The 13,929-nt window shown below is 46.2% G+C and overlaps 1 protein-coding gene across 1 annotated transcript in view; it reads left to right on the forward strand.

Moving 5' to 3' along the window:
• LOC138296981 (WAP four-disulfide core domain protein 8-like) overlaps nt 1-13,929 on the forward strand; it is a 300,160-nt gene that overhangs the window by 271,610 nt on the left and 14,621 nt on the right. The window contains exon 8 of the mRNA XM_069236498.1: nt 3,454-3,522. Coding sequence (XP_069092599.1) covers nt 3,454-3,522 — 69 coding nt within the window. The remainder of the gene's footprint in view (nt 1-3,453; nt 3,523-13,929) is intronic.

Consider the following 13,929-nt stretch of genomic DNA (forward strand, 5'->3'; position numbering starts at 1 on the left):
TCTCACACTCACTGTTATACCAACGCAGACACTCTCACAACCATTATCACACCCAAAGACCTAAATCAGGCGCCATGTGGCAAATGTAATGTTGAGTCACCTATATTCATTACATCGTCAACAAACGTGATAACACAAAACAGTGTTGAAAGATAAGGCATTCTATCCATACAATACTTTACTATACTATCTTCCATACAGCAGGGGTGTGTCTAACTGAGACTGTGATGAATGGTGGCTGATGTGATGGACACATATCTTTAGTTACTATCTTTATAATTTCAACCAGGGCTTCACACTGATGAGTCCTTCTTCTTTTCTAAGAAATTCTGAGACTTATAGGATGCTCTTCCTACTGAAAATCCATGGGTGAGGGCATCACGCAGTTCTCGTGTGAAATTCACAGTTGTTGATATTTTTCCCCTGGTGATTATTTGCATCATAAAGTCATGTAATATTTCTGCAAATGTTGTTTTATTGATAGAGAAGTCTGGTGTGTGCCCTACAGTTAAATATACCTGCATGATCAGTCCTCTGCCCAGAACATGCAACAGTGACAGCAACTGTTTTGGGGTCAAAAAGTGCTGCCAGCATGGCTGTGGCTTTGGGTGCAGAGACCCTGTGACAGGTACAGTACTAGTACAAATCTGTCTATGAACAGGGCACAGATTCACTGCTCTGATCCTATTACAGCTTGTTAGATAATGTGATGTTCACACCATAGAGATCTCTTTGGAAACTCCAAGCTGAATACCAGTGGTCCATAATCTACCCTTAAATTTACAAAAGTTCTAAGAAATGTACTAAGTGTATGCCTCATTATAGCCCCATTTTAGAGATCACATGGACATCGTACATGCTGTATTGCTCACTCTTAAAATGTACTCTTTACCATTCCAAAACAGTTATCAGTAGAAGCCCTGCATTGTATGTGGGGCTCTGGTTAGAAGGAATCACAAATGTTTCTTTATTTAACTACACGACTTGCATCTGGTGTAGGATCCTTCTACAGCAATGAAAAGATCTGAACCACAGCAAAGAGTTGTACTATGCAAAGCAGGGAGAAGGAAGAAACTGCCAAATTAAGCGACAGTGCCCAATCCTATATTACAGAATGAATCACATGGCAATCTACCCCACTCATAAAGCAGTGATTCCTTCTCAGAAACATGCAACTACCGGCAGAACTCACCTCAGATGAGAGAAACTGCTGAGCAAAAAAGTGACAGCCTCAATCCAGCCCCAATCCAGCCAGCAACGCAGGGCCATTGCACTCAGTCAGCAGTAGAGTTGAATAGGCATCGATCATGTGATGCCCAACAGATAGAGCCATATTGACCTTTGAAGAAGAATCATCACTGATCCGTGCAACCTCATAAACTGGCAAGTGCCCATGCAATAAAAAGAACAAAATATCTTGGAGGGAAATAAGAGAGAATTTTGGTCCAGCACACGTCTTCCCAGTCAATACTGTGCTTAGCAAACAAGGAGGGCTGTTCTGTAAAGAAGTCAGATTAGCCAAACTATGGTAAAAAGGTCCCTTCAGTTTCACAGGAGTAGCCTTTATAGGATGCACAGTACATCACCCACCAAAGCTGTATGCTTCAGTATCAGGTCATCAACATTGTGGGGTCTATGGATCTTCAGACTACTCCTGGTCACAGGTTTATCCTCTTTGTCGGAGGGGAGCTCCAATAATCAACACAGCCGCCAGGGGGCTCTTCTACAGAGATCTTTTCCTGTCTGTTTGTCTGATGGTGTTCAGTCTGAAAACAATCATTCTTTCGTGCTGTGAGTGCAGATCAGGGTGGTGCCAATAAATAAAATTAACACCCAAATCAGTGTTATTCCGGGTGGATGTCCTTGTTAAGGTAAAAGAAAGTCTAACATCTGGGATGTGGACTGTCCCAGTGTTCAGTATGTAGCCAAAATGTGTCCTAGAGGGTCAATGGCAATTCATCAGGACCATAGTCAAAAACATCTAATCTACTATGGGGGACAACCCAAGGGGCAGAAATGGTGCCCTCTGTAAGTAACTTAAATGCAATTGTTTACTTATATATATATGACGTAATCCCTCTTTTTGAGGGGTTACGTTGTTTTATGCATTTTACCTGAAAGCTAAACATTACAACAAATAAACAACACATATTAAAAACCTGCAATATTGTTTTGTGCTTTAAAATGTGTACTGTGTCACCAAATTGCATGCACATGTGTGCATGCGAAGGTGGATATTTAAAAGAAAGTGGTGCATCAGTCCTGATGTGCCACTCTTCTTGCTTCACCCTTGCCCCACCTAACGACACCATGGTTGTGCCATATTTAGAATGCGGCGCACCCTGGCGGTCGTTAGCACAACATCGTCACAATTCTTGACACTGTAGCAGCGCTTTCCTGTACTAGCGTCAATAGCGACAATAGTGCAGCAAAGCAAAGGCAGACCCATGGGTGGGTCATTTGAATGCGTGCCTTGAGCAGGCATTAAAAATGATGGAAAAAATGGTGCAGTGAAATGATGTAAATTTCACTGCACCATTTTTTTGGGCCTTCCTGCACAGAAACACCCCCTTGCATACATTATGTCTGGCGCAGGCATAATGTGGCGCAAGGGGTTACAAAGTGGCGTAATGCGTGCATTTCTCTACTTTGTAAATATGGCACGGGGGAAAGGCAATGATGCTATGGCGGTGCTAAGGTAGCACAATGTACCCCTGAGTGTCATAGTGGGCACAGAACAGCACACTTAACACAATGACGAATGTGAACTCCTAATGGTACAGAGTCATGATGCAAGTGGTAAGGAAAATATATCAGTTGCGCACCCATTTCCCAACTTTTTTTAGAGCCCCTGGCTACACATGGATGTAAACTCCGCTGTCGCTATCAGCGGATCAATACAAGGATTACTGAAGGATAATATAGAGGGAAATACTCTTTTGGCAGTTTGAGTTTTCTGGTTCACTTATTTGCAAATTTTTAAGTCTTTGCTGAGTACCTGCCCACATCCACAAACATAAACATGGGCTGCAGCAGGGTGGTTGGCTTTTTTATGGAGACTGAGGCCAATCCACATAGCAGTGCATTGAGTCACTGCATGAGTGTGTAACTTATTGATGCCTGGGAATGTTCCAGCTCATCTAGGGGCAGATTTATGGAAAGTGGTGCTGCTCCTTAGCTCCTCCCTAACGCTACCATGTGTGCACCATATTTAAAATACGTGGCACCATGGAGCTGAGTAGGGGGCTGTGGGGGACTGGTGTGTGATCTGGGCTACAGAGAACACGGACGCAGATTTATAACCCTTGACAGGGATTTTCTTGATTTATTTAAGTTGTTGGAGAGGTGGAACAAATAATATAATGGTAGCTTTTCTTTTCCCTCTTTTGTTTCTCTTCCCCGTGGTCTTTGGGCCGCTAAGGTCTTTAATGGTTTCCTTTTGTTTCCTCCCAGGTGGCGAGCTCCGGTTGTCCTCCTCTTGGTATCGCGATTCCCTCAGAAGAACAAAAGAGGATTCAGCAGGTAAGTGGGACGGTATTTCCTTATCTCCTAATTTCGGGCTTAGTGCGGGAGGGGAGGAGGTGTGAGGGGAATAGGAAGTGAAGAGTCAAGAAAACAATTAATACGGGTTGTGTTTTTCTTTTAGTGGGGAGGTTAGGGGTTTGTGAGGGAAGGTGGTTCTGAACGCTCTATGGGGGTAATTCTAAGTCTGGCGGGCTGCGGAGGCCGCCCGTCAGACTTCCCCCTCCGAAATACCGCTCCGCGGTCGAAAGACCGCGGAGGGTATTCTAAGTTTTTCCCTGGGCTGGCGGGTGGTCGCCAAAAGGGAAAAACTCCCTTCCCACGAGGATGCCGGCTCGTAATCGAGCCGGCGGAGTGGGAAGGTGCGACGGGTGCTGTTGCACCCGTCGCGTATTTCACTGTCTGCCAAGCAGACAGTGAAATACTTGTAGGGGCCCTCTTACGGGGGGCCAGTGGCATGGGCACTGCAGGGGCCTCCAGGGGCCCGCGACCCCCCCTACCGCCATCCGGTTCCCGGCGGACAGACCGCCGGGAACTGGATGGCGGTAGGGGGGGTCGGAATCCCCTCGGCGGCGCAGCTAGCTGCGCCGCCTTGGAGGATTCCAAAGGGCGGCGGTACACTGGCGGGAGACCGCCAGTGTTGCCGGTCCGACCGCGGCTTTACCGCCGCGGTCGGAATGCCCTTGGGAGCACCGCCGGCCTGTCGGCGGTGCTCCCGCGGTCCTCCAACCCAGCGGTCATTGACCGCCAGGGTTGGAATGACCACCTATATGTTAAAGGTCGAGTGGTAGGGTGCCCTGGGAGTTTCCCCAGTCCTTATCCTCCTTTATTTTACCTCCCTCTCTCCCCCTCTCTCCCTCCCCTTCTCTCTCCTTATTGCGGCTGCCCTTAAAAAGGGCACGTACCTTGTGCAGCCACGACCCTCCTGGGCTGTGGCAGGCTATCTCGTGTCCTCTCCGTCTTTCTGCTCCGGCCGTCTCCTTCTGGTCGGGGTCTGTCCTCGTCTCCTGGTCTCCTCGCGGTGGGGATCTGTGGCGTGTCCCTTGCTCCGTCTTCCGCTCCTCACCCTTGATCGCGGCGTCTTCTCCTTTTAGATCTTCGGCAACCCGGAAGTCCGGGGCCGATTGCCGTCTCCGCCCCTACGCGTCTCCATGACGACGTGGGCGGAAGCCGGGGAAGGCGTCTGGCGAATGCCAATATTGCGTATTGGTAGGCGAGGCGAGCGACGCCCGCCTACAGGGGCAATAGCGTAATTTTTCATGACGCTATTGATGTACTCTGCAGGAGTAGCGCCAAAATATTGGCCCTACACCTGCAGAGTACATAGGGGACCATTATAAATAATAGAAGCCCCCTTTTACCACATGCTTTGAGCAGGCGTTAAAAGTGCCGTACAAAATAACGCAAGGAAATCCCTTTGATTCTTAGGCCATTTTTCCGCCCCATCCAAACAGGGGAAGGACTCCTTTGCATACATTATGCCTGGCACAGGCATAATGAAGCACAAAGAGTTACAAATTGACGCAATGCATGCATTGCACCACTTTGTAAACAAGGAGCTAGGATTTTGACCTTGTTGAGCCATATTAGTGTAAACAAAAATTACGCTAATGTGGCGCATGGTGGCACTAGGGGATTATAAATATGCCCCCTACTATGTAACTACATGCACTGAGTTATAAAAACCTGTACAAGTCTACAAGTCTAAAAGGCAACAGGTTGGTATTTTTGAGTGCCATCTTTGAAATGACAAGGGCCGTATGAAAATGCATTTTGGCATATTTATGCTGCTGTGATGTGACTAGAGTTCATTACTTTTCGAAAGTCAGAGGGTATGTGAGTTTCAAGCGCGATTGGAGTAACATAACAAATAAAAACTGCCCTCAGTATTATACATAAACATCAGTACATGTTGACAGCGTTTCAGCCTTGACCTGTAGCCATTCCATCACCACCCACAGCCAAAGGCAATGCATGGCAAGGGGTTGGCTGCCACATGTGGTTGGGTGCAGGGCCTGCCCACAGACCAGGCCCTATGGCCAACCTCTGCCATGCATAGTCTAACACTGTGGTTGGCCATCTGTGGGGAGGGTTGGGTGCTAGACCTGGCCCAGGCCAAAAGGTAGAGATGGGTCATACATGACAAAGGTAGTTAGATTTTAACTTAAAATTAAAAAAAACGTAGAAATGCAGTGAAAAAACACTACCATTTATAAACAAAAAAACTCTAAAATACACCAGATATACGTAAATGACATAAGTAAGACTTGCACCCCTGTGATGCGCTTCTTATGACCTCACAATTTACATCAATAATGGAATCTGAAATCTATGGCAGCAAAAGTTATATATATATAATTTAGATATGTCATATCAGTTACGTATAACAGGCACATTTCATTTGTTACTCCACATCGTGAAGTTCTCATGTGAAATAGAATTGGTGATATTTGTCTGCTGACAAATTTGCATCATCATCTCATTTGATTTGCCTGCAAATGTTTTATTTACTAATAAGCCTGCCATATGTCCTGCAGTAGGACTCATGTGTGACATATTTCCTCTGCCCAAATTTGCAACAGTGACACCTACTGTAAAGGGATACAGAAGAGCTGCCAGCAATCATGTGGTTATGGGTGTACAAACCTTGTGAGCAAAGGTACAGTACCAATCCAACCCTGTCTATAAACAAGGGAATGGATTAAGGGACATATTTATACTTGTTTTGCGCCAAACTTGGGTCATTTTTTTACTGCAAATTTGGTGCAAAACTGACTTGATATTTATACGTTGGCGCTAGACCCATCTAACACCAAGGTTATGGAGTTAAAGTCATTTTTTGGACAAGGAAACCTACCTTGTGTCAATGAGATGCAAGGTAGCCGTTCCCCCGGAAAAAATGACTCTATGGCCTTAGCGCCATATTTATCCCCTGTATTAAAATCACGCATTGGGGAGGAGGGTTCAAATTATGGTGCAAAGCTTGCTTTGTACCATTATTTAATGCCTGGGTCAGGGCAGGGGTTAGGGGCCCTGTGGGCCAATTTCGATGGTAGAACACCAAGAAATAAGCCCACAGCTGCCCTCCCTAGGCTCCAAGGACACCCCCACCCACACCAAAGGGACAGCAGAGGATGAGGATCTCATCCCAGGTAAGTATAGGTAAGTACAGGTAAGTTTTCCTTTTTTTTAAAGTGCCATTGGTGGGCCTGAAATGGGCCCCCCTACATGGCATTGGGTGCTATGGCCATGACCAGGGGACCCTGGCCCACTGTGTCTGCCATTGGGGTGGTGGGCATGACTCCTGTCTTTTCTAAGACAGGAGTCATGTGGTATGGATGGTTTTGTGTCAGAAAATGATGCTAGGCTGTTTAGAGTCATTTGTTTTAAAAACTCTAACCTGCCTAATGTCAATATTTGGTGCCAAACCCCCTTCTCCCATACCGCCACCCCAACACCATTTCTTTGATGTTAGCCTACCCTTTGCACCAGCTTGCACCATTCCATTAATATGGTGCCCTGATGGCGCACAAGAATATTGCAAGCCGGTGCAAAACTTTTTGATGCTAAACTGCCTTAGTGCAGTTTTGCACCATAAAGTATAAATATGCCCCTAAGTGATCAGACACTATTATGGTTTCTTAGATTGTACTGTGTTGATGTGCACTTGTCTGCAAGATGCAGATCATGATAGAGTCCCAATGGTCCCAAATTCGGCCATTAAACTTACAAAGTTGCGACAAAATTACCATGTGTATTCCTAATTGTACCCCTGCTGCAAAATTTTGAAAAAAACATAGACATTATAGAGTATTTCTCATTATTAAAATGCACACTTGATCATTGCAAATGAGTTATAAGGAGATACCTGGCTTCATCAGGTGTCGGGCTGTTGTTAGATCAAAACATGTAGCTTGTTGTACCATATTTACTGTCACTGGAAGTCTTGCTTCTGGTGTGGGACCAGTCCAATAGCTATGAAAATATCTGTATTGCAGCAAAGTGCACTATTGTACATAGCAGGTGTGTAGGGGATGGGATCTCCCTCTTTAATCCCCCTGGATTATTTTGCTTTTAGACTACGACCTTTACTGTGTGTGAGTCTCACTACACAAGTTTCACTCACTGTACATTCTGTGTAAACAGACAAAGAGTACTAACCACCAGTGTTTAAGATAAATCTGCTGCGCAGCTAGGGCAAGAGTCTCCGGGCTAGTCACATGTGAAAAAAAGGGCACATGAATATGTGCACTTGTGTGGACTGTGCGAGTGGCATTTGAACCATGTGAACCCCCATATTTGCGCAAAGGTAGCCTGAGGGAAGATGTGGTGACCTTCTATTGGCCAAGAGTCCTGTCTTCTAGAACGTTCCACCCCCAACTTGAAAACTCCTACACAAGGGAGAGACTGATGAACAGACATTAGACCTGGGGGTCACGACAGTAGAAGAATGTCCAGCTGGAAGAAGCCACCTGATGAAACTGCAAGGATGGTATGAAGGACTAGAGTGGTTTTCTCCAGGACCAGTGGTGCTGGCCCATTTATGACCCCTAAGGAACAATAGGAGGAATGGACCTACTATGGGACTCGGAAGGGTTTGCCTGAGAATTCTGTGGATTAGTACTGCAGCTGGCTGATCCCTATCAGGCCAATTGCTACTGACTCCACAGACATCTAGGTGCCTTGCAAGATGGCTAAAGCAAGGTTGCCTGTACAGTGTGACAGAGGGTATTCAATTTGTTGGTTTCTGAGGAGGCTATACAAGATGCTCACACAAGCAGGAAAAAGCACCAGAAGTCAGGCAGGGAACAGGTCTTATGCAAAGGAGCTAGGAAATACAGTTCTTAACCAAAAGTGTCCTTTGCATGCTGGGAGGCTTGAAAAACATGATAGTGGTGATAATAGCTGGCTACCAGGAACACACGGAGCCAAAATAAATAGAAATTGACTGTATGGGTGGGACATATCTGCAATTAAAGCTCAGTTTCCGGTAGACACCCAGCATGAAATGGAGCATTCACACTCTGCTGCAAAACCTTGAAAACACAATGCCCTGAAGGACACTGCAACTTTCCTCTTCCAGTAAATGAATTGGGAGGTAGCCTGTGTAGAGCTTAATCCCCTGAGCATAATTATGCCTCCCTCCCTATGTCTCCACCCCTAAGGACATCATCTGCTGCATCCCCCAGGGCTTCTCCCTCAGCCCTATCCTCTTTAACACCTACATGACCTCCTTAGCCAACATTGCATATACCCACGGACTCAACATAATCTCCTATGCTGATGGCACCCAGCACGTCCTCTCCCTCACTGACAATGCAACCTCCACATACACCAACTTCTAAAACACCATGACCAACATTGCCACCTTAATGAAGACCAACTGCCTCAAGCTGAACTCAGACGAAACATGGATCCTCACATTCAGAAACAAGCCATCCCCCTGTGATGACTTGTGGTGGCCCACCACCCTTGGCCCCTCTCCCACACTCTCCAACCATGCATGCAACCTCAGAATAATCCTGGTTACCCGACTCTCCTTGAAAAAACAAATCAACGCTGTCTCCTCCGTCTCCTTTCACACACTCCGGATGCTCCGCAAGATGTTCCACTGGATTCCCCTCTTCACTGAGAAAACAGTCATCCAGGATCTCACATAAATCCGCCTCAACAATGGTAACGCGCTCCATGCCAGCTCACTACCCAGCTCCAGACCATCCAAAGCACTGCAGCAAGTTCTCAAACTCATCAGAAGAACCAGCATCTCTCCACTCCTCAGGGCCCTCAATTGGCTCCCCGAACAGCACAGATGTCTCTTCAAGCTCCTCACCCACGCCTACAAGGCCCTCTACAATGCCAGACCCACCTATCTCAAAAACCGCATCACCTTTCACCAACCTAACAGAGCATACAATCATCAACCCATGCCCAGGCCCATGTCCCTAAATCCACTGTGAACTACCGTGAAAGGTGATGTTTTTTCCTCGCCTCTAGTCTGGAACAACCTCCCCCTTCACCTATGCACATCCCCCTTACTGGAGAACTTCAGAAAGCAGCTCAAGACCTGGATTTTTGACTGCCATGTCCCACTGGGCCTGACCCACAGCACCACCACAGTGCATGGAGACCCCGCCGGGGTGACAAGCCTGCGCTCAAAAAGAACCACCTGATTGATTGATGCCCCAGGGACAACCGTCTCCACTCAGATCCATGCATAAACAAACCATCTGGGGACACTTATCCAGAGGCAAAACCACTGGGGAGGGCACATCGTCCGCCTCCATGCCTATCTGGGGAGGTTGGGTGCACTGGCTTTTTTATGTATGCCAGTAGCCAGTAAAGTCAGGGGACTGATTGCTTCTGTCTGTGGGCTAGAGCCAAGGAACAGTTGTGGCTCCCACTACAGGAAGGGTGCTCCTAACTGCCCCAATTGGAAAAAGGGGTTGTGGGTGTCAAAACCCTACTGAACAAGTCCATAATATTAGAAGAAATACAAGTAACCTGGAAGCCACTTATTACATATTCATCACCTGGTGGCAGAAGTGCCACAAAAGCATTAGTGATGACACTTTCAATGGAAATCTTGCTTCCTTGTAGACATCCGCAGAATGCAGAAACACCACCAACATTTTGGAAATGTGTTGTGGGTGGGGAACTGCGTGGATTGCAGCATCCTTCCAGAAGAGGCCCCAACAAAAGTCACCTTAACTCTCCCATGTAGTTTTAATTATGCCACTGGTAAAAGGTTTTGCTACTTTTCAAAGCTTTCGAGCAGCTTTGGCCCATAGGCTCTAGAATGTGAAGACCTCTATTAATGGGTCCCATAGTTGCAGAAGCACTTTAGTAAAAGTAAAGCAAACTCCATGACATATTTTTTTTAATGTAATGTTCTGTTGACAATATTAATAATTAACAATGCGCAGTTGTATACTGCTATGAAAAGTACTTAATATTGGCACTGTTCCAAATTGATTTCAACGGTGTTGCAGTGGTGAAGTATAACAAGTTAACTTGTTTTCTGCATTTGCTAGTATGATGATAATATGACAGAGCCGAAAGGCATGGCGTCTTGATACTGATAGTCAGAGAAAGCTAACAGGTCTGCCTTACTGAAACTGACACCCTCTTGTATGATATTTTGTGTAGTATAGGCAAAGAAAATTATAATTATATGATTTAGGGCTTGCTAGGCCTTTACTTTATTATGAGGGTAAGGCTAAAGGTATTTCCATCTACCTTACTGCACTTTTGTTCTGTAATTCATTATCGTAGGTATAACCTCCACCATCAGTGATGGAATAAGTGTGGTCATAGCATCATAGCAGTTTACATTTTACTTAGGACAGCTGTGTATAACTGGTGAATTTCAGTGTTTTTTCTGTTTTTAAGTTGTTTGTTTCTTCTATTTAGAAGAACTGTGTATAAGACCACTTTAACCTAGGTTGCTTACAGTGAATTCCAAGATAGATTTTTTAATGAAAGTGAAAATAATACTACCTTACTTACATATAACTTCACTTTAAAATCAGTTTCTTTTCATTGAATTTCTGCTTTTTTAAAGTAGTCACCCCCTTGCACAGCCTTAGGCTGTACCCAGCAGGAGGTAGACTGTAGGTTCTGGCAGAGCACCACCACACGTTGGTGCCAAACTCCCCACACATGTGACTTGCAATCATGTATGCCATGGGTTGGCTGCAGGGGCTGGCATGTGGTCATGCCGTGTGCCAACCCCCATGGGTGGGAAAATCCCTGTCACACATAACCTTTACACATGTGTGTTAGAAATTGTTTTTTTTTGGTTGGCAGTCAGGTTACCCCCTGTCCAAGAAATGACCCTCACTCTAGTCAGGGTAAAAGAGAATCACCCTCAGTTAACCCCTGCTCACCCCCTTGGTAGCTTGCACGAGCAGGCAGGCTTAACTTCAAAAGCAATGTGTAAAGTATTTGTACCAACACACACAGTAATACAATGAAAACACTACAAAATAACACAACACAGGTTTAGAAAAATAGTTAATATTTATCTGAACAAACCAAGTAGGATAAAATCCACAACATACAGTTAAAAAATATGAATTTAACACTTAAAAGCATGAAAACAGTGCCTTGAGGCACAAATACTGCAAGTTGGCACTATGCGATGCCAATGGCGTCGTTTACGGAGTTGTTCGACCTCCAAGTACAGTACCTTAAGAAACAAATAGAAAACAGGCTGATGCACGGAGATGGGGAGAGCGGCGGTGCTGGGTCCAATGCTGCATCAGTTATGGTGCCACGGGACAGAGGGACAGAGGCGTCACGCAGCGGCGTCGGGCCCTCACTACAGGGCAGTTTAGGTGAAGCGGTATCAGATGCGAAGTCGGTCCCTTCGTTCTGACAGATGCAAAGTCCGGCAGAGTCACGATGCTGCAGGGCAACCTCACCGGGTTGTGATGATGTCACAGGGCTGCAGGCGCTGCAATAGCATCGGGCCGTCATGGATGCTGGACTTACGACACGCCAGTGTCAGCAAAGTCGGGAGGGATCAGCAGCTGCAGCGATGTGAGGCCTACAGGGTTGTCGGACTTCTACAAGGTCAATAGACTTGGGGCAGGGGGCGTTGTAGTTCCGGGGTAGTGGCGTCAGCTTACTGGGTCATCAGCATCGCACTCAGTGAGGTCCACGGCCTCAGGCAAGCAGAGTCATGGATCCAGGCAGCAGCATCCTTTGCGAAGTCACACAGCATCGTCCAACGTCGTTAGACTGGTTTTTGTCCAGGAATTCACTTCCAGGGGTCCAGGAACTGAAATGGCACCCTCTTGCAAGCTAGAGTCAACAGCAAGTAGACTCAGGTCTGGCTGGTGAAGCCTTTGCTGTCCCTGAGGTTTCAAAACAGGAGAGAATCTCTAATCCAAGCCATTAGAGTTACTTCTCAAGCAGGAATATACCACAAGGTCCAGTCTCTGTCCCCTTGCAAAGGCAGAAGCAGCAACTGCAGGATAGCCCAACACAGCATAGTCACAGGCCAGGGCAGTTCTTCTCCTCAGCTCTTCAGCTCTTCTCCAGGCAGAGGTTCCTCTTGAATCCTTGAAGTAATCTAATCTACTTATACTCCTTTCTGCCTTTGAAGTAGGTAAACTTCAAAGAAAAGTCTCTCTTGTTTGAAAGCTCCTGCCTTGCCCAGCCTAGGCCCCAGACACACACTAGGGGGTTGGAGACTCCATTGTGTGAGGGCAGGCACAGCCCTTTCAGGTGTAAGTGACCACTCCTCCCCTGAGCACAGATGGCCCATCAGGATATGCAGCCTACACCCCAGCTCCCTTTGTGTCACTGTCTAGAGTGAAGTGCCAACAGCCCAACTGTCAAACTGACCCAGACAGGGAATCCACAAACAAGCAGAGTCACAGAACGGTTTAAACAAGAAAATGCCTACTTTCTAAAAGTGGCATTTTCAAACACACAATCTAAAAACCAACTTTACTAAAATATGTATTTTTAAATTGTGAGTTCAGAGACCCCAAACTCCACATTTCAATCTGCTCCTAAAGGGAATTCGAGCTTTAATAACATTAAAGCTAGCCCCTATGTTAACCTATGAGAGAGATAGGCCTTGCAACAGTGAAAACCGAATTTGGCAGTATTTCACTGTCAGGACATGTAAAACACATAAGTACAGTCCCACCTTTAACATAAACTGCACCCTGCCCATGGGGCTACCTAGAGCCTACCTTAGGGGTGCCTTGCATATATAAATAGGGACGGTTTAGGCTTGGCAAGTGGGTACACTTGCCAAATCAAATTGGCAGTTGAAAACTGCAAACAAAGTCACGCCTGTGCAGGTCTGAGCCATGTTTACAGGGCTACTAATGTGGGTGGCACAACCAGTGCAACATGTCCACTAGTTTAATTGACAGGCCCTGGACACCTCTCGTGCACTGTACTAGGGACTTACTAGTAAATTATATATGCCAATCATTTTAAAGCCAATTACACATACATTTCACATAGGAGCACATGCACTTTAGCACTGGATAGCAGTGGTAAAATGCCCAGAGTATCAAAGACAGCAAAAACAGAGTCCAGCCCACATCAATAACTTGGGGAACAGAGACAAAAAGTTAGGGGGGACCACACCAAGGATGCCAAGTCTAACAATGTGCAACATGGAGTTGGCCACAGGGCCCAGCCTGACGTAGGCCTCATGGCCAGCCCCACCTTGTTAAACAACCCTACCTGAATGTTCAACCTCCCACAGACTCTAAAACCACACTTTACTTTTTTTAACTTGTTTTTATTAGTACTGTTGCACTTCCATTGTAGCTCAGAGTTGTCTGGGCTGTCTGCTGCAGGAGTCCCACATGACCACAAGGGGTTCTTGTGGACTTCTGCAGGAGCTTTTGACTGCTCCTTCAAAGCTCTTCAGTGCAT

The sequence above is a fragment of the Pleurodeles waltl genome, chromosome 5 (assembly GCF_031143425.1).
Source record: "Pleurodeles waltl isolate 20211129_DDA chromosome 5, aPleWal1.hap1.20221129, whole genome shotgun sequence".
Lineage (NCBI taxonomy): Eukaryota > Metazoa > Chordata > Amphibia > Caudata > Salamandridae > Pleurodeles > Pleurodeles waltl.